We start from the raw sequence: 25,531 nt of genomic DNA, 5'->3' as shown, positions 1-25,531 counted from the left end.
ACTGTGTTTTCTGCCTTCTGTTGACAGAATGGTACACGAAACTTCCAGGACTTTGACTGTCAGGTAAGGACTGTACAAGCACTAAGGAGGGCTGTGTACAGGATCTCTGCCGTGCGTCCCTCCCTGTGCTGGTTGGTGGTCTTGTAGAGGTGGAGCTCTCTTCATAGCTAACCATGACTCCCTCATGTTCTTTTGGTCATTGGATCAAGTTCATTTAAAATAATTTACTATTGTGTTCAAAAATTGCCTGCCTAGTTTGTGTTCTGTGGTTGTAGGTTGTTGGGTGGAGCTGCCTTTTTGTAATTAAGATCTCCACTCCTCAAACGATATTGGAAACAGTGACAGGTGTCAAGTGGAAAGTTGTCATCTCTCTGCAAAAAAGATGTGAGAAGGACAATTTGGAGGGCAGACTTAACAACAAAATCTTTTCCTAAAAGAAGAGGACAGATTGTTATTAATATAAAATGCAGAAACCTCTTGGCCTTGTCTTTGGAAATGCAAAATTCAACCTGATTCACTAGTATTTTCTTAAATGATACTGTTCTTCTTAGTCTGCTTTTGCCTATAGCTCTATTGCCAATTTAAAAATCAGTAAAGTGAGCCAGCAACTCTCCATCTTCCTATTTCATCTGTTGACTGGCCCTGAAAGAAATGGGAAGAAGGAATGAGTGCATGGACATGGGAACCTTATGCCCATGTAGCCTGACTCTCCTGTTGTGGGGATTGATGTAAAAGTAGCTCTCGGAAGTAACATAAATTGACACAGCAGGTACTAGGCAGGAAAGGTAGGTGCAGGGAAGCCAACTTGTGTACCCACAGGCAAATAGTTATTTTCGGATATGCATTTTAAATACAGTGGAGTCTTTCCATGTAGCATTCGCATCAAAAGGAAGACCTAATATCTATCTCACAGGCAAACCAGTTATACCATAATAATTTATTGGGTACCAACTATAGATACTATCATCTCCAGTTTAGTTGTTGGAGCAGTATCACAAAGTGATTTTTATCATCCCTGCTTAATGGATGAGGAAATCGAAAATCAGGTTTCAGAACTTTCCATTGGGTGGAACTGGGGTGAAAAACACCCATTCATTCTGAACTTATTGCCCATTCTTTCTCACCTGGAAGTGTCCAGAGCTAAAATGTGGCAAGGAGTTGAGTTGTGTGTAAAGCTGAGGTTCCTTGTTAGGACAGATGAGACTGAGGCTAACTTTGGCAGGGGCAGGCTCAAGATTGTTACAGATTTTTGAATCCCAGTGCCAAATACTTCTGACTGTTTGGTATACTTTTTGTATACAACATAATCAGCCTAGTGCTATTAGGGAATCATTTGTTATAGACCCTTTACTCAAAAACAAGAAGTCATTATTTTTTGGTAAATAGTGGCAGTCAAGTTTGGGTTCAGTTGTTTTTAATTTTATCTAACTTTAGTTATGGTTTTGATCCTAGGTTGAACCAGTTGAACTTGATTGCTGTTAATATTTGATATAATTTACCTAGAAGGAATTCATTTGAGAAAGGGTGACAATAAAATTCAAGGTGAGGAATTCTAGAAATAGTATATATGTACACTTCTGCCTAAAAGTGTAGAAGCATTTATTTTCATCAAATTGAGCACCCCTTCCCCCCAAATTGGACTATTAAAAAATTACGTGCTTGTTGTAAAATAAAAAAGATATCAAAAACTAAATAGAAATCACCTATTATTTCACTAGCATTAATATTTTTGTATGAATCCTTTAGTTTTTTCCACACATAAATATACTTAGATATAAATGAAATTGAGTTTTAGAAATATAATTATCAATCACTTTTTAATATTAAGGCTTGAGGAGTTCCCATTGTGGTGCAGTGGAAACGAATCTGACTAGGAACCATGAGGTTGAGGCTTTGATCCCTGGCCTTGCTCAGTGGGCTAAGGATCTGGCGTTGCTGTAGCTGTGGTGTAGGCCAGCAGCAAACAGCTCCGATTGGACCCCTAGCCTGGGAACCTCCATATACTGCAGGTGTGGTCCTAAAAACACAAAAGCAAAAAAAAAAAATCACGGCTTGAAAGTGGTCTTGCACAATTTTTTGGCATTTTGGGTGAAGCTTTAACAATATGTTCTAGCCTCATTAAATATAACTTTTAGTTTAGTTCTGATACAGATAAAATGATGGCACGTGTTCATCACTGTTTGTCATGCGTCTGTCACTGGTTTTGAATGTACAGGTTCTCTGTATTCCGAAGAAGAAAAAAAAAAAAACAAAAAACCCATAGGCCTTTCTTTTTCTCTCCTCTCAGCACTCATGAATGCTCTTCTACCACTGTTCTCATCTGTCTCTTTGTTGAAGGTCTGTGTGATGTTCTGGAGGCTGGGGCAGCTGGGTCAGAAGTCTAGTGACAGTGATAGAAGGCCTACGAGCCAGGAACTGTGAGATGTCAAGAATGGCCGGGTTTGCCTGAAGTCTTCCGGGAAACCACTGGGCCTTCTTAGGAGACAAAGCAGAACAAATCTAAAGCCAGCTTTGTCACTTCGTGGAAAGGCATTCAGCCTTGGCTTTGGCATCGGTGTTGTTCATCGGCACAACTGGCAGGGGGGTTAACTGAAGCCAGTTAATCCAGGCTTCCTTCTCATCTCTTGTCTTGCCTCAGAAAAATCTTTAAGGAATCTTTGTTCCAGGAAGTTATCTTAACATCACAACCAAGCTCATAACTTCAGTCTGAACTGCCTCCATTGTCTTCACTAATTGACTACATGCTTTTCTCTTTTTTCCCCGTAATTGAAAATATAATTAAAATTGTACCATTTCTCTTGGCTCTTTGATTGTCCTAGTAACTTCATTGCTGTATAACTCCCCTGAGGCAAAAGCAGTTAGATTTAGATGTAAGAATAATGAGGGAAGGGATGATTAGAGGTGACAGGCTTAGAATTGATGAAAAAGGAGAAAGCCCATTGCCAGTTAAAACAGTGCATCAGCAGGCTTATTGCCCATTGATCTACTTCAGTGCTGCTTAATTTTCTTCTGCTCGTGGACTGTTTAAAAATTTGGAACTAGAGCTGAAACAAATGCTATAGCTTCTTTGTGTTTAGGATGTACTGCTTTAACAAATAATTATACTAAGGGATTACGAGGTATGAGCTACTATGTATAAGATAAATAAGCTACAAGAATATATTGTACAACACAGAAAATATAGCCAATATTTTATAAAAACTTTAAATGAAGTGTAATCTATAAAAATTTTGGATCACTGTGTTGTACACCTGAAACTAAGATATCATAAATCAACCATACCTCTATAAAAAATAAAGATGGATTAATCAGATGGAATGATGGATAGATGTATGATAAGTATAGTAAAATATTAATGGTAGAATCCAAGTGGTGGGTATAGAGATGTTTAAATCTTTCAATTTAGTGTATGGTTGAAAATTTTCATGATAAAATATTGGGGGGAAAGGTGGAACCAATGTTTAACTTTACAAAAAGTTCAAAAAAACTGCTTTTAATTTTCAAACAACTCTCCATGGACAATTTTAGTGCTTCTCCACACACACACACACACGCATACACACACACACACATACACACACACACACACTTTTTATAAAGTTGTAATCACTGTTTATATAAATGTCATCATTGTTATCTCTCACATATTTCTAAAACTTTGTGTAGTCTTTAATGTTTGCATGTAACATAGTAAATATGCTGTATATTAAAAAATAAACCACTTGTATATAATCAAATTTAGAAAATTCAAAAAATTGCCAGTTTTTACTTTTATATTCTGGTTATCAAGAGAACATGCTCATAGTTGAATATTTGTAGAGCACAGATTATAAGGTAGCTAGAGAACTCTCATAATCCTAGAACCCAAAGACAACAATGTTAATATGTTTAGTGTTGAGATATACGTGTTTATGTATGTATGCTTTTTTTTTATGGCCACACCCACAGCATGTGGAAGTTCCTAGGCCAGGAATTGAATTTGAGTGGCAGCTGTGACCTAAGCCACAGCTGTGACAATATCAGATGCTTTAATCCACTGTGCCACAGCAGGAACTTCATGTATGTGTATTTTTTTAATACAAAATAAAAGTTTAAATGATTTTTTATAAAAAATTATATGGTTGGACACACCATCCATTTTTGTATCTCTTTTTATGACTTAATATTAGAACACATTCTCATTTCCATGTCATTTTAAAGCACTTATAATCTCATGGCTGCCTATTATTTCGTCATATGGCTATCCCATGACTTAATTATTCATTATTATTTTGCTTTTTAGGGCTGCACCCAAGGCATATGGAAGTTCCCAGGCTAGGGGTTGAATCAGAGCTACAGCTGCTGGCCTATACCACAGCCACAGCAATTCCAGATCGCTGGCCCACTGAGCGAGGCCAGGGATCAAACCCACATCCTCATGGATACTAGTCAGATTTGTTTCTGCTGCGCCATGATGGGAACTCCCACTATTCATTATTTTTGAACATTAGATTCCTTATAATGTGTTCAGTTCACTGAACATTTTTTGTGAATAATTTTTTTTTCTGGCTACACCCACAGCATGCAGAAGTTCCAGGCCAGGGACTGAACCCAAGCTACAGCAGTGACCCAAGCGGCTATAGTGACAACACTGAATTCTTAATCCACTGAGCCACAAGGGAACTCCACTGTGCATAAATTTTACATACACATTGGATTATTTTCTTAGATGATTTCTTGGAATGAACACACTTAAGGCACTGGCATATCTTGTCAGATTGCCTTCTACTTCCACCAGAGGGGTACTCAATAAATATTAATGGAGAGTGAAAAGCTGCTGTCTGCCCAGATATATCATTCCTGTGGAAGAGGCTGATAATGGAGTGAACTCACAAGAATGGAGTTCTTGCTCGTAGGATAATCCACGCCTGGCCAAGGGCTGAGTGATTTCATGCTGGCTGTTTAATTGCAGTAGCTCTGTAGAGGACTGATTTATAGAACCCTCCTGTAAGGATTGGTTTTTAGTACCACAATTCAGATGTGGTACCAAATGTGTATGTAGCTGTGTCTTAAGTGATTTAAACAGCTTTAAACTCTTGCAGATCACTTGGTGAATGGGCACTACTATGAAATAAGAATTAAGTGGAATAAATAACTGAGAGTACCTTCCACAGAAAAGAAGTATTTTGAAGGAGCTGGTGCATACCTGCTGCATTCTGTGTTAGAGCTTGACCAGTTCCTGCTCCTGCCCTTGCCTCTAAGGCTCCCCCTTTGCCCTCATCTCACTCTTTGCCTTTGTATATCCTACCCATGCCTAGGAAAACTGGAATTACTGCTTACCTATCCACACTTCTGCTTTCTTTCTTTATTTTTTTTTTTTTTGCTTTGTCCTTTTCTGATGGTCCTCTCCTTGAGATGCACACCTGTGCCCTTTTGGTTTGATTTTGTTGTGTTGGGGACATGGTAAGGGAGAGGTTGGTTATTAAGTTCTAAGGATAGGGAGTTCCTGCTGTGGTTCATCGGAAATGAATCTGACTAGTATCCATGAGGACGTGGGTTTGATCCCTGGCCTTGCTCAGTGGCTCGGGGATCCGGCGTTGCCATGAGCTGTGGTATAGGTCACAGACGCGGCTCAGATCTTGAGTTGCTGTGGCATGGACCAGCAGCTACAGCTCCAATTAGACCCCTAGCGTGGGAACCTCCATATGCCATGGATGCGGCCCCAAAAAGGCAAATAAATAAATAGATAGGAGTTCCCGTCGTGGCTCAGTGGTTAACGAATCCAACTAGGAACCATGAGGTTGCAGGTTTGATCCCTGGCCTTGCACAGTGGGTTAAGGATCTGGCATTGCCATGAAGTGTGGTGTAGGTCGCAGATGTGGCTCGGATCCCACGTGGCTGTGGCTGTGGTGTAGGCGGGCAGTTATGGCTCCGATTAGACGTCTAGCCTGGAAACCTCCATATGCCGAGGGTGCAGCCCTAAAAAAGACAAATAAATTAATTAAATAGAAAAAAAAAGTCTGGAGATAGAGTTGACCACACCCAATTTCTGTTCCCTATTCCTCTGTCACTAGAGTTTATTTTTCTGACAGGCTCTGTCACACCATGGGTATAACAGCTGTCAACAGTCCCCAAAATCACATCTTTCTACCTTAGCATCCTCACTGCTGAGAGAAGACCTTTACCTATATAACTTGAGGGAAGAGGCCAGAGGAGTCTTATTGGCTAAAGGTCACATGTGTGTGGGTCACACCCACATCCTTGGACCACTCACTGTGGCCAGAGATTGGAGTGTTTGAATTGGCCAGACCTATGGAGTTCTCTGGTGACCTAGCAGTTGAGGATCTGGCAAAAAAAAGTATTGGCCAAATCAGTTGCCTTTCTACCTGGACTAGAGAGTCCATGTTCTGAAGATGAAGGTGTTCTGGGCTCTTACATATGGATTGAATAGAACAGTCATTCACTTTTTTTTTTTAATGGCCATACCCACGGCATATGGAGGTTCCCAGGCCAGGGATTGAATCTGAGCATAGCTGCAACCTGCACTGCAGCTGTGGCAATGGCAATGCCAGATCTTTTAACCCACTGCACCAGGGGTTGAACCCACACCTGCATAGCGTCCCAAACTGCTGCAGTCAGATTCTTTTTTTTTTTTTTTTTTGTCTTTTTTTGCTATTTCTTGGGCCGCTCCTGCGGCATATGGAGGTTCCCAGGCTAGGGGTCGAATCGGAGCTGTAGCCACCGGCCTACGCCAGAGCCACAGCAACGCAGGATCCGAGCCGCGTCTGCAACCTACACCACAGCTCATGGCAACGCTGGATCGTTAACCCACTGAGCAAGGGCAGGGTCCAAACCCGCAACCTCATGGTTCCTAGTTGGATTCGTTAACCACTGCACCACGATGGGAACTCCTGCAGTCAGATTCTTAACCCACTGTGCCACAACAGGAATTCCCATTCACTCTTTCTCATTGTTAACTAAGGCTATGTGAAGAAGATACTGGAGTTGATTTTGAAGGAGGAAAAGATAGATTTTATGTGGACATATTGCAAAAGACTCTTTCTTTCTTTCTTTTTTGGTCTTTTTAGGGCCGCACCCATGGCATATGGAGGTTCTCAGGCTAGGGGTCCAATTGGAGCTGTAACTGCCAGCCTATGCCAGAGCCACAGCAACATAGGATCCGAGTCTCGTTTGTGACCTACACCACAGCTCACGGCAATGCTGGATCCTTAACCCACTGAGCGAGGCCAGGGATCGAACCCATGTCCTCATGGATGCCAGTCGGGTTCACTAACCACTGAGCCACGACCAGAACTCCCAAAAGACGCTTTCAAATGAACAGTACAATTTGTGAGCAGTTTGAGCGTGTGGTAGTTGAAAATAAAAGTAGATGTCTGAAGGAGTGTTGATTGAACCAGGCTTAAAGATGTAAGAGGGGAGAAAGCTGAGGCTAGAGTCAGGGAAAGTATATCATAGAATGACGTTGAAAAGGAACATGAGCTTTATTTGTAGGCAGAAGGCAGAGTAATTGTGGAGGCAGTTCTTTTACTATGGGGTTAAATGGGGTTATGCAAATGAACTTTATACCACTACACAGAGGTAAAGTAGTGGAGGTGTTATATTAACATTTCCTATGTGCCTTAGCCTCTTACAGTAGCCTGCTTATTAGAAACAATAAAATTCATACTAATAAGAATGTTGACATTTTTCAAGAATTAGGTTGTCTTACAAGTTTACCTAAACTGTTTCAGACTGGCTAGTGAGAATAAGCACTAACAGGTATAATGTGCACAAAACTTAACTAAGGGGAGTTCCTCTTGTGGCTCAGTGGAAACGAATCCAACTAGTGTTTGTGAGGACACATGTTCCATCCCTGGCCTTGCTCAGTGGGTTAAGGATCTGGCATTGCCGTGAGCTGTGGTATAGATTGCAGACATGGCTCAGATCTGGCATTGCTATGGCTGTGGCGTAGGCTGGCAGCTGTAGCTCCAATTTGACCCCTAGACTGGGAACTTCCATATGCTGTGTGTGCGGCCCTAAAAAAAAAAAAAAAAAGAAAAAAGAAAAAATTCAGGGAGTTCCCTGGTGGATAGGATTTGGTGCTTTCACCACTGTGGCCTGGATTTAATCCCTGGTCTGGGAATCCAGATCCCTTATCAAGCTGCTGCACTCTAGGTTCGGAGAGGTATTTTGACAAGTCAGATTGTCTAACACTGGTGACAGCACATTTAACTGAAGGAAAGGAACTCAAAAGGTGAAAATTGATTATTGCCAATGAACGGTAACATCCTTAACTTTTAAATTCCTAAAAAGACAAACTACATTTTTTATTAAGAGGGCAGTCCAGAATGGAGACATGTGTTTGAGACCAGTATGATTTCGGGTTGTTTTATAAGCCTGAAGAATAAGGGGTCACATTCAAGAAGTGCAGTCTTGGAGGTGGTAAATAATCAGAGTGCTGAGAAAGATCTGTGAACAGAGCCGATTAGACACTCTCATTGTGCAGTCACACCCTCTAGAATGCTGGATTAAGGGTGAGGTAACTGGAGAAATAGCCTGTGAAGCAGTTGCTAATTGACTAAAGCAGAAAGGTGGCAGCAGCATCACCCCCTGTGGTGGCTTGACCACTGAATCAGCTCCATAGCCAAGGTCTCTGCACACTCATCTCCAGATGGAGACTTCAAGCCTTTCACACACAGAGTCACAAAGGATATGTATGCAAGTCTGCATGGAGGTGAGTGTCTCTTTTCGTATTACTTTGAAAATGAAGAGTCTATATGAGGTACTGACAACCAAGGGTTGCTCCAAATAGGGCAACGGGATTGACAGGGCCCAGGGCTCTTGCCTGTTTGATACTTTGGTCATTAACACAATTTGAGGACATATGATGGGGAGGCAGGGGCTGAGATCTCCTTAAAGTTTTAACATTTTGTAAGTTGAAAATACAGTTTTAACTCTGAATTACGTCCAGATTATGAAATGATAACAAAGTAGTTACTTTGCCCTATTGCCTCCTCTATGTTTGCCTCATCTGTCGTATTGCCTTTCTCTCTTTTTTTTTTTTTTTGTCTTTTTGCCTTTTCTTGGGCCGCTCCTGTGGCATATGGAGGTTCCCAGGCTAGGGGTCGAATTGGAGCTACAGCCGATGCGGGATCCAAGCCGTGTCTGCAGCCTACACCACAGCTCATGGCAACGCCGGATCCTTAACCCACTGAGCAAGGCCCAGGGATTGAACCCGCAACCTCATGGTTCCTAGTGGGATTCGTTAACCACTGAACCACGACGGGAACTCCTCTCCTTTTTCATCATCCTTCTCCTGAACTTCCCTGACAGCTCACTCCCCACATCCCCACCATGCCATCCCTCCTCCCACCCACTATCCTCATCCATCACCAGGTCTTGGGAAGTCCTGCTAACTGTAGGACCAAAGTGTAAATTGTTTTTCTCCTCAGTCCTCACTAGCACAGCTGAGACCAAGCTGAGATATTTAAGCAAGACCCAATGAAAGCTTGGATATGACGGAAGGCTTCAGCAACTAGGCTGTCAAAATGACAGATTGCTACACATTCTCTTCAATTTGCGTTCTCCTGTAGTGTCACTCATTTGGCAAGGGCTGGCTTCTTCCTCTCTTCCTCTTAATCTTTCTCTCAAGAAGTAAAACCTTAGAGAGATTGAAGTTTCCTTAAGTTCACCTCTGAACTGTATCACCTCCCAGAAGGAATTCAGTCCCAAACTTAATGTACATTCCTTCTCCAAGTTTTTACACTTTAAGTATATGTGTGTAAATGTGTACAGTCTATATAGTGTTGCTTTTTTAAAAAATCTACATATGTAAGTCATATATCATGTCATATATATACACGTACTCTTCTGCATTCTACTCAGCATTGTTTTCAAGATTTTCCCTGCATAGTTCTAGTTCATTCATTTGTATCTGTATCTCATTACATGAATATGTCATAATTTATTTATCATTTTCCCTATTGAAGACTTTTTTTTTTTGGCTGCACCCGTGGCATACAGAAGTTTTGGGACCAGGGATTGAATTTGAGCCACAGCTGTAACCAGAGCCACGGCAGAGACAACACTGGATCATTAACCCACTGTACCATCAGGGAACTCCATTGAAGACTTTTTTGCCTTTTTTTTTTTTTGTCTTTTTGCCTTTTCTTGAGGCGCTCCGGTGGCATATGGAGGTTTCCAGGCTAGGGGTCTAATAGGAGCTGTAGCCACTGGCCTACGCCAGAGTCACAGCAACGTGGGATCCAGGCCACGTCTGTGACCCACACCACAGCTCACAGCAATGCCAGATCCTTAACCCACTGAGCAAGGCCAGGGATTGAACCCGAAACCTCGTGGTTCCTAGTTGGATTTATTAACCACTGCGCCACGACGGGAACTCCCATTGAAGACTTTTTAAGTTCCCTGGTGGCCTAGTGATTAGGACTTGGCCCTTTCACTGCTGCAGCCTGCGTTCAGTCCCTGGTCTGGGAACTGAGATTCCCACGTCAAGCTGCTGCATGCCACAGCCAAAAAAAAGAAAAGAGAAAAAAAGACTTTTTAGGCTACTTTTCATTTTTTGACATTATAAATAAGGCAGTGTGTATGTGTGTGTGTATATATCCATACGTATCTTTTTGTGTGTGATCATGTTTGAGAATTGCTTTAGATTATACATAAAAGTAAAACTGCTGTAGGGTAGACACTTCTTAACTTTACTAGAATTTACCAAATTGTTCTCCAGAGTAGTTGTTTCAGGTTTCATGACTACCAATAGTTTGTGAAAGATAATTCTCTACATCTTGGCCAACACTTGGTGTTACCCGACTTAAAATTTTTTGTGATTCTGGTATATATGAAATTGCATCGCATTGAATTTAATTTGTACTTTCCTGACTGCTAATAGAAATGTCTTTCTCCTCAGTTTTCTATCACAGCATCCTATTTATTTCTTTTGCAGCACTTATCACAAGCTCTTGTTATGGATTGGTTGGTTTGTGTGTTTATCGTCTGCCTCCCTGTATAGAACAGAATCTCTGTGAGGGCAGGGATCACATCTCTCTTGTTTACTGTTTGTGCTCACAGCTCAGTCCAGGGTCTGGGGGTTCAGTTAATATGTAAGTTTTTTAATGAATGAGCCTGATGGTGGTGGAAGGGGGTCCTCAATAAGTCTGACAGTATCACTCAAGAAATGCTCATACAGCAACAGGAATTTATGCCTTAATATGCCTCCCATCCAAACCCTGTACTTTATTCCATAGCCAGGTCACAGTACCTGCTTCTTTCTTTCAGTTCTTCCCTTTTTCAAGCCTTGAGGTAACAAGTGGTAATAGAGGATAGCAGAAATATTGAGTCACCTGTGGTTTATCTGCTCTAGCCTGGGGCCCATGACTTGAGATACACTGATGTTCAATTTTTGTGAGATTGTTCCCGTTCCTCACATCAGAGAGGAAATCAAGGCTCTGATGAGATTTATTATTAGATAGGAAGTTAAGTTGGAAGCGCTTTGCCTTTTTGGGGATTCTTATTGACAAAGTTAATCTTATCTCAACTACTAAAGACAGGTACAGACCCTGTCAGCAGAAATTTGCTAGGTTAGGGGTGGTAATTTATTTTTGAGAAATATAAACATTGAAGACTAGAATAAATCTCAGCTACTTTTTCTGCAGTCTTTCTTTTCTACCCAGTCACTGTTAGTATTGTCCCAGCTGCTCTGATTGCATCTTGCTCCAGCTATTTACAGTTCGTGAGCTTTGCTCTGACTACATCTTAAATTTTACTCATTGCTTTGGTTAGGATTCTTTGGGATGCAGGGAACACCCCTTCCCCCACCCCCTGCCAAATATCTTCAACCAGAGGCAATCCAGGGAATGTCTCAGAATTTAAGTGCATACACAGCTGGAGTTAGAGCAGTAGAAATGCCTTCTGTAAGCTCACAAGTTTACTTCTGTTTTCAAGAGAAAAACCGAGCCGAGAATGGAATATCTTAGTCCCAGTTACAGATCATCAGGGAAGGATGCCGACCTGGCATGGACCAAATGCCCACCTGAATCCAGTAAGCCATGGCCACAAGATTACAATCTACAAACAAGGCAGCCAGGAGTCACCCCTGTAATGTGTGGATGACACCGAAGGGCAGCTCCCAGGGAAGGGGAGAGATTTTAGGCAGACACTCCCATAGGTGTCTACTGAACTTACCAGTTATATGTTTAGAGACTCTGAAGCCTCTGTCTTTTTTACCCAGCAGCTTCTTCGTATCTTCTGCTTTCTTGACTTCCCTTTCTCCAGGTCTTACCTGGCTTCTTAGTCAACTTGCTGATCCCCTTGCCATAGCCAGTTACAAATGTATTCTCAACAGATCCCTGACTTCTCCCACTTAAGACAGTGAGCTTTGTAGATAAGGTATATTTTTCCCTCGTTTACTTGTCTGTTTATCTGACAGGAATTAGAAGGTATAAATATTCTATTTAATGTAACATTTTTCTGGTAGGCTTACAATTCAGTGATGTTTCCTGCCCCAGGTGGTGGGAAATATTGGTGAATTGGGTATTATGAGACTTAAGCAACCTGGGGTGTCCATTCTGCCTTTGCTGAGACCATTACATTCTCTTGTTATAGGAACATGATATAGAAACAACTCATGGTGTGGTCCACGTCACTATAAGAGGCCTACCGAAGGGAAACAGACCGGTTATTATGACATACCATGACATTGGCCTCAATCGTATGTATTTGATTTTATACCTTCTCTTTTTATTATAACATAATCTTTGTGTGTATGTGTATATATGTATGTATGTATGTATTTTTTTTCTTTTTAGGGCCGTACCTTTGGCATATGGAGGTTCCCAGGCTAGAGGTCGAATCAGAGCTATAGCTGCTGGCCTATACCACAGCCACAGCAATGTGGGATCCGAGCTGCATCTGCAGCCTACACCACAGCTCATGGCAATGCCAGATCCTTAACCCATTGACTGATGCCAGGGGTCAAACCTGCGTCCTCATGGATGCTAGTCAGATTCGTTTCCGCTGAACCACAACAGGAACTCCTCTTTGTATATTTTTTAAAAACACATGAGAAACTCTCATATTCGTTTTTTTCTTTTTTTTTTTTTTTTTTTTTTTTAGCCGCACCCATGGCATGTGGAAGTTCCTGGGCTAGGGATCAAATCTGTGCCACAGCAGCAACCTTAGCTGCTGCAGTGACCACGCCAGGTCCTTAACCCACTGAACCACAGAGAACTCTTAAAATCTTTTTTTTTTTTTTTTTTTAAATCTGTACTTTGGGTTTTTTCATATTTCAGGTTAGAAAATAGAGTTTGGAGGTTCCCATTGTGGCGTAGTGGAAAGGAATCCAACTAGTATCCATAAGGATGCAGGTTTGATCCCTGGCCTCATTTAGTGCATCAGAGATCCGATATTGCTGTGAGCTATGTGTAGGTCGAAGAGGCAGCTCGGATCCCAAGTTACTGTGGCTGTGGTGTAGGCCAGCAGCTGTAGCTCCAATTCGAACCTAGCCTGGGAACTGCCATATGCCATAGGTGCAGCCCTGAAAAAATAAATAAGAGTTTGAATTTAACTGTTGTGAAGTCTTCAGTGAATTAGTAAAAGTATTCTTGCTATAGTTTGTCATTGGTGACTTTAAGAGGCATTTTCTAGAAGGTAGAGTAAGATTCTGGCCTAGCCTGAGGCACAGAGTCTGTGTACATGTGTTGTCTTCCACATTCTTCTGGCTTTCAAAGGTGGCCTGCGTTTGAGGCTACAGCCTTGCGCTGGAGCTCTTGTGGCCTCTTTGGCATGAGAAGGAATTTAAGCAGTTATACCACTAGGATAGAAATTGTAGCAGCAACCCCTCCCTGTACCCCTGCAATTTTGCCAAGGGACAGTCTTCCACATGGTGACTGTGAGCAGCTCAAGATAGTTATTCTAGCCAGGTTCTTGGGATGTGGTCAGGATCTCTGTGTGAGGTAGGGGAATAAGATACATGAAAAATGACAGTATTAGAGTTCCCTGATGGCCCAGCAATTAAGGACTTGGCATTGTCACTGCTGTGGCTTTGGTTCGATCACTAGCCCCAGAACTTCTGCATGCTATGGTCGCAGCCAAAAAAAAAAAAAAAGGACAGTATTATGGGTGTAAGGTTGTTTTGTGCAACACCAAGATTGGTTTCCACTTTGTGGACGGTTCTGTAGAATTGAGGATTAGTCCCTTTTCACATCACTTAGACGTCTGGAAGTCAACCTGTAGGGCAGCTTGAATCGGACAAACTGTTCAGACACTTCACTTTAGTGTAATAGTGATTAAAATGGCATGAGAGAGGACAACGATATGGAATAGACTGAGGAAAATTGGAGAGAAATGAAGAGCTTGTGACTTAACATTTTTGCTCTTGCAGATAAATCCTGTTTCAATGCGTTCTTTAACTTTGAGGATATGCAAGAAATCACCCAGCACTTTGCTGTCTGTCATGTGGATGCCCCAGGCCAGCAGGAAGGTGCACCCTCTTTCCCATCTGGGTAAGGCCACAAGCGAGATCCTCTGGAAGACAGGCATTCAGGGAGCAAACGACTAAGCTCCTGGGGAGCAGTGGCCATGTGCTTCCCTCTCAGCTTAGTTTGGCACAGCCTACAGGTTATACTTGTCATCTGACCATCCGCCTGTTTTCTCTCCTCACTCTGAGAGGACAGTTACGTACATTCTATCAGGAAAACTGTATGTTCTCCCGTATCCAGGAATGGCCCTCCGTGGGGATGGGAGCCAATCACAAGGCATTAGTGTCTGGAACACCCACATCTCAATGTCTTTTGTTTGTCCTCATCCTTATCTACTTTAAATCTGTCATTTTTTTGCCTCTCCCTGAAACTCCCGACTACTTAGGCCTAAACTCAGATCCCTCTGAGCTTCCTGGGGGATCCCTCCCCACCCCACCCTTACCTTCAGTCTGGTGATAGGAGTTTGAATATCACTGTAGCCGTTTATTCTGAGAAGCTGCCCTGTCAGGTAGGGATGCATTTGACTGGACGTGGAGCTCTCAGCCTCATCCTAAGCTGGCTGTGCATGGTGGAGCCACAGTTTCCCTAAGTCTTCCCTGGACGGCATAATTATTGAGGAGACCTTGGAGGAGGAGGGAAAACACAAGCTGTGAAAGGCTAATTCTTTCCCTTTCTCTTCACTCATCTCCAGAGCTGCCTTTGCCAGTGACTGCCTACTGTGATCCAATAGTAGTTAACGCTTAGGTATTCACTCAACAGTATTCCGACCTACGTTACCTGCTTTACATTTTTTAACTCATTTAATCCTTATAACCTTGTGGGTTAGGTTTACTATGATTCCCATTTTACAAGTGAGGAAACTAAGGCCCAAAGATACTAAGTACCTGGGCCAAGCTTACATAATGAGTAAGTAGCAGAGCTGGGATTTTTTTTTTTTTTTTTTGTCTTTTTGCTATTTCTTGGGCCGCTCCCGCGGCATGTGGAGATTCCCAGGCTAGGGGTCCAATCGGAGCTGGAGCCACCGGCCTACACCAGAGCCACAGCAACGTGGGATCCGAGCCGCGTCTGCAACCTACACCACAGCTCACGGCAACGCCGGATCATTAACCCACTGAGCAAGGGCAGAGACCGAACCCGAAACCTCATGGTTCCTAGTCGGTTTCGTTAACCACTACGCCACGACGGGAACTCCCCAGAGCTGGGATTTTAACCCAAGCAGTCTAGCTCCAGAATCTGTATTATTTACTATGCCCAAGCTATTCTGTCTCCTAAACACAAATTGGCCAGTGACTGGTTTATATCAATAAGATTTATTTATTATTTATTTATTTTTGTCTTTTTGCCTTTTCTAGGGCCGCTCCTGCGGCATATGGATGTTCTCAGGCTAGGGGTCTAATGGGAGCTGTAGCCACCAGCCTACGCCAAGAGCCACAGCAACACAGGATCTGAGCCACATCTGTGACCTATACCACAGCTCACGGCAGCGCCGGATCCTTAACCCACTGAGCAAGGCCAGGGATCGAACACGCAACCTCATGGTTCTTAGTCAGATTTGTTAACCACTGAGCCATGACGGGAACTCCTCAATAAGGTTTAGATCCAATTAATGTTGCCTGTTTTATGCACAAATGGCTCAGGAGCACACCATTGCTTGAGGTGTTTCAGGCTGAGACAGACTGACGTCCCTGTCAAAGGTAGAGCAGATCCTGCCTCATATGTAGGAGGTCGTCTTAAGATCCTTTTCATCTTTGATTGGGTAACCTCTATGGACAGTCCCAACTTTTCTTGGATACTTGGTCTGAGTCAGTTTCAGACTTACCTGACCATCTTGGGATCCAGTTTCTTAGATCATGAACCTAATTCAGAAGCAAGTAATAGTACAGATGTGATAAATTCATTGAGTAATAATAATAATAAAAAAGCAAATAATAAACAGGTTATTCTAGGCCTAAGTAAAGCAAATGAGCCTTCATGACGAGGAACGCAGGATCTGTGACTGTGTGCCTAGGTCCAGTAAAGCTTTGTTTACCTTTACATTTAGTTGCCTAAATACAGACTGCAGAGCAAGAGCCACTTCCTAAGTTGACTCTTACTTCTAGAAGTTTACTGAGGCCGAACCCCCAGTTAAAGGTTGCTCTTCAGGCTATAAAAACCTGTGGGTTCTCCCCCCGCTTCTTCTTAGAATGTCAGTCAGAGAGAGTCACACAACATGGGGCAGTCATTTCCAGGTACCACATCTCCTCCTTTGAGCCTTGGCTAAAGTGAGTGCTTTTCTCTAAGAACCTACACTTTTCTAGCTATTCTGGTGGTATCCTTCTGTATTCCAGGTACCAGTACCCCACAATGGATGAGCTGGCCGAAATGCTGCCTTCTGTTCTCACCCACTTAAAGTAAGTTCATTCTGCAGTTATTTCACATTGTTTTGGGGTTTTGTTTGTTTTTTTTTTGTTTTTCACATTTTCTACTATGTGTCTAATTGGGGGGATATGATGTTGAGCAAAACAGTATGGTCACTACTCTGTAGAGCATGAAGCTTACGTTTTAGTGGGGGAAATAATTAACAGTAAGTATGTAAGCAAGTATTCCCAGCTTACATGCTGTAGACGTCAGTGGGGACGTTATGATAGAGAATAAGGACAGGGTCTGCACAGATAAGGCTGAGGAATGCCTCTCTCAGAAGGAGTCACTTAGGTTGAGACCTGGAGGATAAAAAGGAGCTACGTAGACAGAAAGCCTGGGCATGGGATTGCAGACAGAAGGAAGATGTCCAAAAGGCCTGAGGAGTTCCCTGGTGGCCTAGGGCGTTAAGGATCAGGCATTGTCACTGCTGTGCCTCTGGTTACTGCTGTGGCACAGGTCCAGTCCCTGGCCTGAGAACTTCCACTTGCCGTAGGTGTGGCCAAAAAACGACAACAAAAAGCCTGAGCCAATAAGTAAGTGGGAGAAAGGCATAGAGCGAAATTTGAGAAATAGGCAAGGACCAGATTACATAGGTCTCATAGATCAGGTAAGAATTTGGGATTATATTCAAAAGACAGAAAAAAGGAGTTTCCGTCATGGCTCAGCAGTTAACGAGCCCGACTAGCATCCATGAGGACTTGGGTTCAATCCCTGGCCTCGCTCAGTGGGTTGGGGATCTTGAGTTGCCGTGAGCTGTGGTGTAGGTTGCAGGCGCGGCTCGGATCCCATGTTGCTGTGACTGTAGCTTAGGCCAGCGAGTACAGCTCTGATTTGACCCCTAGCCTGGGAACCTCCACATACTGCAGGTACAGCCCTAAAAAGACAAAAAGACCAAAAAAAAAAAAAAAGGCGAAGAAAAAAAACCAAAGGGTTTTAAGCACGGAGTGGTATCTAATTTAGTCTTTTTTTTTTTTTTTTAATTTGTCGTTTTAGGGCCACACCTATGGCATATGGAAGTTCTCAGGCTAGGGGTGAAATCAGAGCTATAGCTGCCAGCCTGCGCACAGCCATAGCAATGCCAGATACGAGCCTTATCTGTGACCTACATCACAGCTCATGGCAACACCAGATCCTTAACCCACTGAGCAAGGCTAGGGATTGAGCCTTCGTCCTCATGGATGCTAGTCAGATTCGTTAAACTGCTGAGCCACAACGGGAACTTCCCTAATTTAGTCTTTTATTTAATTAATTAATTTATTTATTTATTTTTGTCTTTCTGCCATTTTCTTGGGCCGTTCCTGTAGCATATGGAGTTTCCCAGGCTAGGGGTTGGATTGGAGCTGTAGCCACCAGCCTATGCCAGAGCCACAGCAACGTGGGATCTGAGCCGAGTCTGCGACCTACACCACAGCTCACGGCAACGCCGGATCCTTTACCCACTGAGCAAGGCCAGGGGTCGAACCCACAACCTCATGGTTCCTAGTCAGATTTGTTAACCACTGAGCCATGACAGGAACTCCCCCTAATTTAGTCTTTTAAAATGATCACTCTAGATTTGTAAATTGCACATCAGTAAAGCAGTTTACATTTTTAAAAAAGGATTACTCTAGCTGTGGAGAGACTGGTTTAGAGAGGGGTAAAAGAGTAAAATTAGGGGGACCAGTTAAACTATTACAACATTTGGACAAGTGATACTGATAGCTTGGTACTGGGTGGCTATGCAGGGAATGGAATGAGGTAGGTGGAGGCAGATGGAATTACTTTGAAGGTAGACTCTGTAGGACTTGTTGATGGGCTGGACACAGAGGTGATGGGAGAGTGAGCTGTCAAGGGTGACTCCCAAGTTTTAGTCATATTTCTTTTAATCCTTAAAATCAACTTAGAAGTGGGTGGTTGTATCCTTATGTGGTAGATAAGGAACCCAGGTTCAAGAGGTTAAAGAGACTCTACCAAATTCTATATCCAGCAAGCATCAGAGCCAGATTTGAACCCATTTGTATTCTTTCCATTATGCCATGCCACCTCCAAACGAGCTAACCCTGACAATGTTGGTGTGTCTCATTCACAGTCTGAAAAGCATCATTGGGGTTGGAGTTGGAGCTGGAGCTTACATCCTCAGCAGATTTGCTGTAAGTATGGGCAGGATTAGTCTTAGCACCCTGAGCCAAGGTCACGGCTCTTACTGCTGTGTTAAATGTCTGGGTCTTTTAAATTTTTTTTATTTTTATTTTTTTTTTTGCTTTTTAGGGCCACACCTACGGCATATGTAAGTACCCAGGCTAGGGGTCGAACTGGAGCTACAGCTGCCAGCTTACAGCAGCCACAGCAACACCAGATCCGAGCCGAGTGTGTGACCTACCCCACAGCTCACGGCAACTCTGGATCCACAACCCACTGAGCAAGGCCGAGGATCGAACCCACATCCTCATGGATACTAGTCGCATTCGTTTCCACTGTGCCTCAACAGGAACTCCTAAATTTTATTTGCTTACTTATTTATTTTTTGGCTGCCCCTGCGGCATACGGAAATTCGGGCCAGTGATCAAATCTGAGCCAGAGCCATGTCCTATGCCACAGCTGCAGCAACACTATATCCTTAACCCATTGTGCCAAGGGGATCGAACTGGTGCTTCCACAGAGACAAGTCAGATCGTTAACCTACTGCGCCACAGTGGGAACTCCCCTGTTGTGAGTTTTATGTTAGTTTTAGCTTTTCTGTAAATTCTATCAGCAGTAGATAAAGATTTGTATAAAGCTTTGCTTTTTACTTATAGCATCTCACAAATGAAGGCAAGATATCATTAATGACAAATAATTCTTTGGAGTTTCCATTGTGGCTCAGCAGGTTAAGAACCCAGCATAGTGTCTGTGAGGATTTGGGTTCAATCCCTGGCCTTGCTTGGTGAGTTAAAGGTCTGGTGTTGCTGCAAGTTGCAGCTTAAATCACAGATGCAGCTCAGATCCATTGTCACCATGGCTGTGGCATAGGCTGGCAGCTGCAGCTCTGATTCAACCCCTATCCTGGGAACTTCCATATGCCATAGGTACAGACATAAAAAGGAAAAAATAATAATAATTCTTAGGGAATACTTATGGTTGAATTTCTTAGAGCCATTAAAATTTTTGGGAGTTTGGGTGTGGTACAGCGGTTAAGGCTCTGGCATTGTCACTGCAGTGGCTCAGTTCACTGCCGTGGCAAGGGTTCAGTCCCTGACCCAGGAACTTCTATATGCCTTACAAAAATTTTTTTTGTAAGAAGAACTTGTAGTGATATGCAATTTACATGCACTATAAGCTCAACAAAAAGGTTAGAATACAGATGCACATGAAGTTTGTCATAGGCATAGGGAAGAGCTGGAAGAAAACATGCCAAAATACTAACAGAGATTGATGTGTGGTTAAGTCATATGAGATTTTATTTTCTTCTTTTTCTTTTTTGTCTTTTTGCTATTTCTTGGGCCGCTCCCTCGGCATATGGAGGTTCCCAGGCTAGGGGTCGAATCGGAGCTGGAGCCACCGGCCTATGCCAGAGCCACAGCAAGGCGGGATCCGAGCTGCATCTGCAGCCTACACCACAGCTCACGGCAATGCCGGATCCCTAACCCACTGAGCAAAGCCAGGGACCGAACCCGCAACCTCATGGTTCCTAGTCGGATTCGTTAACCGCTGCTCCACGACAGGAACTCCAGGACAGCCTTCTGGGAGGTGGTATCACCTCTTCCTGTGGTTTTAGAAAAAAAACTCCGCCATTGAGAACAAAGGTATATGAGGATGAAATAGGCAATCTATGCCTCAGCAGCCCCTTATGCCACGTAGTCCCAAGGGCACTGCCCCAGCAGAGGAGACCCACCATGAGCTAAACAACTATAGCAGGTGCCCTCCTCTGCTGTGGAAATAAAAAACCGACTCCCCGCCAGGATCTTTGCAAGGCAAGATCATTTGATAGCGTTGAAGAAGCTGGTTTTCCGGATGCTAAGTTGGATATTAGAAGAAAACTGGGGCAGGGTGCTCATACCATTGTCTTTGTCTCATTTCAGCTCAATCACCCAGAGCTTGTGGAAGGTCTCGTGCTCATTAACGTCGACCCTTGTGCTAAAGGCTGGATTGACTGGGCAGCTTCCAAAGTAAGACCAAATGGTGTCCATTGGCTCATCTCTTGGCCCCTCCTCAAAACACCTTAACTGGTTTTTATTTTTTCATTGAGGTGTATAAAGTTAAGAGCAAGAAGTTTTAAGTAGACATCCTGATGAATGTTTACACATATAATCACTGCTCAGTCAATATACAGAATATTTCTAGCTCTGTCCTTAGTTAATACTTCCTCCCTTCCCAGAAATAACCATTATTCTGACTCCTGTCACCGTAGATTGGTTTTATCTGCTCTTAAACTTCATATAATTGGTATAATAGAATATGTATCTTTTGTATCTCACTTTTGTTCATAACTGTGAGTCTCATTCATGAAGACTATGAATGGAATACTATGCAACCAGAAACTTATTTTTTTTAGTTATTTAAAGAAATGAGAAAATTCTAGGTTTAAAAAACAGACAGGCACTTCTCTATTGGTTTGGTGGTTAGGATTCAGTGCTTTCACTGCTACAGCCCAAGTTTGATCTCTGGTCTGGGAATTGAGATCCAACATCAAACTGCTATATGCCATGGCCAAAAAAAAAAGGCAATACAATGTTGTTAAAAAGGGAAAATAATTTATCACCGATGGTAACATCTTTGGCTGGTACCATTACAGATGACTTATTTCCTTTTTTTATATTCTATATTTTCCTAATTTTCTGTGGTAAACATGTATTGCTTTTATAGCTATTTTAAAATATTAAACTATTTCCACCTACCAGTAGACCAGATTTTAAAAAATTTATCCATTCCTCCCCATATTTAACTTCTGGAGAAATGATATATATCCTAGCTTTGGATGAACTATATTAACAATCCTATTGCCAGATGCTATGAAAATTCTTATTTAAAATTTGTTAAAATTGGAGTTCCTGTCGTGGCGCAGTGGTTAACGAATCTGACTGGGAACCATGAGGTTGCAGGTTCGGTCCCTGCCCTTGCTCAGTGGGTTAACGATCTGGCGTTGCCATGAGCTGTGGTGTAGGTTGCAGACGCGGCTCAGATCCTGCGTTGCTGTGGCTCTGGTGTAGGCTGGTGGCTACGGCTCCGATTAGACCCCTAGCCTGGGAACCTCCATATGCCGCGGGAGTGGCCCAAGAAATAGCAAAAAAAGACAAAAAAATATATATATATATAAAATTTGTTAAAATTACTATCCAGCATGTGGTACATTAAAACTTACCTGGTGGAGTTCCCACTATGGGGCAATGGGATAATTATCTAGCTTGTCTCTGTGGTGTTGCCACAGCTGTGGTGTAGTTTGCAAATGGGGCTTGTATTTGATCCCTGACCCGGGAACTTACATATGTTGTAACAAACTTAGCTGAACACCTTTAATGTGACACAGGTTCCCAGGCTAGGCATTGAACCCACACCATAGCAGTGACCCAGGCTGCTGCAGTGACACCAGGTCCTTAACCCACTATGCCACAGGGAAACTCCTAAAAATTCTTATAAAGCTTTAGAAGGACCTTATGAGTGTTAAAGACAAAATAAACTAGGTTATTAATTATCATTATCTTTAATTTATACAACCTGTGGGTCATGGATAACCCATGTGAAGATTTCTGGGCTTTCTTCCCTAATCTTTCTGGGACTGTGTGATCCTGCTTTACCCATATCCACCTGTTTCCCTTATCTCCTCTCCACCATCTTCACTCCCAACTCAGTACTTCACCTCTGATCCAGGTCAGTGGTAGGAATTGAGCATAAAACCAACAAAGAAAGCTAAAGGGAAATCAGTAACATCATTTCATTTGGAAACTTTCCTGAAAATAGACTAACACCCTGCAGACTTACACAGATTGACGCATTTATTAGACTGATATGCATAGTTTTGAAATGGGAAAAATTAGAAAAATGTTCAAAATGCAAGAACATTCTGTAAACAGCAATTTCCTCCCACTCTTGGAAATGAAGATAGCAAAAAATGAAGGGAAAAAAAGGTGTTTTTTTTTTTTCTTTTGGTTGGCTTGGGTTGGGAGTGGTTGTAGGTCCATCCTTATTAGCCATAAATCCAGTATAAATGCAAAAATATAGGCAGGAATGAAGTAGCTAATAGCCATGAGTTCTAGGTCTCAGGTTTTCAAAGAAGTAATGGCAACCATTTCTTCTAGCTACCTATTTCACAGCAGGCTATGCTATTACCCTGGAGGGAAGACTTTTCTTTTTTTTCTGCTGCTCCTGTGACATGCAGAAGTTCTGTGTCAGGGATGGAACAGAAATAGCAGTGACAATACCAGATCCTTAACCCACTGAGCTACCAGGGAACTCCAAGACTTTTCCCTTTTCTTTCTAACTTGTTTTTTGTTCTCATGTTTCTTGAAACCACCATCTCATGAAAGTGTGTACCACTGAGTTATTTGTCAAGGGATAACACAGATACAATAAAGTGCACCAGTAAAGTGGACAGCTTGATAAATTTTTAACCTGTGCTTTCTCCCTTGACACAAAGTTTTTATCTTTTTAGCTCTCAGGACTGACAACCAATGTTGTGGACATTATTTTGGCTCATCACTTTGGGCAGGTAAGTGCCTATTCCAGCCAGGAGAGCTGTGTTCTTTGGCTTGCTTGTAAAATCTTATTCACTTTAGAAGTGAAAAGGAAAGAAGGGGTGCCTTTGAACTCGATCCCAGTGGGTAATACTGCTAGTGCTGTGTGGGATGCACATGACCCAGCAAAGGCCAGTCTTAGGGGAGAGGCATTAACTCAGTGCCACGCAGCTCTTGGCATTAGGAGAGATAGAGAAGGCAGTGCCCACCCCCTCCCACCTGTCTCCTGTGAGCAGCATGCCATCTGTTCATGTTTGACAACATCATATGCCTCAGCAAATATCTTTAGAGCCATAATGAGGTCTGGGAAAGGCTTCACAAAAATAGAAATTTCAGAGAAAAAGAAACCAAGAAATGTGATTGCTAAAAGAACCTTAGATAATCTTGTTCAAACCCCATGTTTTACTGGTGAAGAAACTGAAGTCTATAGAGGAAATGACAATTATATGGATAATTGTTGGGTGAAAGAGGGGACACCAGTCCTCTTTTCAGAGGGAAAGTCAGGTGGATAATATGATTCTCACACCAACTACAATGTGTGTTTTTTCCTACGCTACTGAACAATTCTTGGACACCAGCTGTGTGTGACAGTTATGACCCTGTCTACCTGGAGATAGGTCAGATTCTATAGGTTTGAGCCTGGTCCTATAAGACTGTGCCACCACCACCACTCCCCTCCCCCACTTCAGCTACCAGTTGCCACTCTGTGTCCTGCCTGTGCTTCTCACCTACCAGCTCTAGACCAGAGGTTCCAATGACCACCCTCCTGGGGTTCAATTAATTTGCTAGAGTGGCTCACAGAACTCAGAGGAACATTGTACGCACTAGATTACTGGTTTATTGTAAAAGAACATAACTCGGGAACAGCCAGATGGAAGAGGTGCCAAGGGCATGTTCTGTGAAAGGGGCGCAGAGCTCCGTGCCCTCTAGAGTGCACCAGTCTCCCAGAACCTCCACGTGTTTGCCACCCTGGACGCTCTCCCAGTCCTGTCCTTTTTGGGGTTAATGGAGGCATGATTATAGGGCAGTCAATTCAATGTCAAGCTCCTCTCCCTCCCCCAGCAGTGGGGAAGGGGTGGGATCGAAAGTTCTGACCCTGTAATCACGGGGCTGGTTCCGTCTAAAAGTTACTTGGGGGCTTTCCTAAAGTCACTTCACTAACAAAACAAGATGCTTTTATCACTTACGTTCCAAGTGTTTTAGGAGCTCTGTGGCAGAAATGGTGTGAAGACCAAATATATATTTCTTATGATAAATCACAACATCACAGATGACCTGTGAAGAAGGAAAGGAATAAATGAGCCATAAGTTTGGAGAGCTGTGAGGGGTCTGGAGTAGTTGGGGAGATGAAAACAACATGCGGAGGAGTAATATGTGCTCAGTGTAGCCTGTGTATTGAGGGAAAATGGTTGGTGGGGAGAAAAATCAGCATTTAGTACTCCTGATGTGTAAGACACTTTGACAAATACTTGAAGGCACAAACTCAGTTATTTTCCACGTGGTTCTATCAGACTTACTTTAAGATGGAGAAATTGAGGGCCAGAGAGGCAACGTCACTTGCCACCATTATCCAACTAGCAAGTGGTTTGAACTCAGGTCAGGCTAACTCCAGAGTGCATTGTTTTTTCTTTTATTGAGATGAATTTTATCAAAGTTACACATTGACATATATTTTAGAGGAGAGAAGTTTTTCAGGACTTCTTACAAAGAATCTGCCACCCATCCCATTTCCTGCTTCTTAGAGCTAACCGCTTTAATTCTTTTAGCTAATTCTTTTGGGTTTTGCCTCTTTAATTAAGGTATTACTTATAGTGAAGGACACAAATCGTAAGTGCTACTCAGTGACCTTTTACATTTTATGCCTATATTCTCATGTAACCACCACCAAATCAAAATATAGAACATTTCTATTACTTCGGAAGGGTTCCCTCATGCCAATTCCTAATCACTAATCCCCTTCCCCAAGCAAGGTAG

General features: G+C 42.7%; 1 protein-coding gene across 8 annotated transcripts in view; it reads left to right on the top strand.

The window, feature by feature from the left end:
• The window catches only part of NDRG3 (NDRG family member 3), an 81,798-nt gene that overhangs the window by 29,294 nt on the left and 26,973 nt on the right, over positions 1–25,531 (top strand). For 2 of the 8 annotated variants that reach the window (XM_021077354.1, XM_021077353.1), the window contains exons 3-10: positions 28–63; positions 11,938–12,034; positions 12,598–12,703; positions 14,375–14,495; positions 16,799–16,861; positions 18,940–19,000; positions 20,909–20,995; positions 23,476–23,532. In XM_021077354.1, coding sequence (XP_020933013.1) covers positions 28–63; positions 11,938–12,034; positions 12,598–12,703; positions 14,375–14,495; positions 16,799–16,861; positions 18,940–19,000; positions 20,909–20,995; positions 23,476–23,532 — 628 coding nt within the window. Of the gene's footprint in view, positions 1–27; positions 64–1,452; positions 1,543–11,937; positions 12,035–12,597; positions 12,704–14,374; positions 14,496–16,798; positions 16,862–18,939; positions 19,001–20,908; positions 20,996–23,475; positions 23,533–25,531 lie in introns of all 8 variants that reach the window. The other 6 variants (XM_021077360.1, XM_021077359.1, XM_021077357.1 and 3 more) reach the window with 3 other exon arrangements.

Source organism: Sus scrofa, chromosome 17 (genome assembly GCF_000003025.6).
Source record: "Sus scrofa isolate TJ Tabasco breed Duroc chromosome 17, Sscrofa11.1, whole genome shotgun sequence".
In the NCBI taxonomy this organism is placed as follows: Eukaryota; Metazoa; Chordata; class Mammalia; order Artiodactyla; family Suidae; genus Sus; species Sus scrofa.
This window is presented reverse-complemented; position numbering and strand designations above follow the sequence as displayed.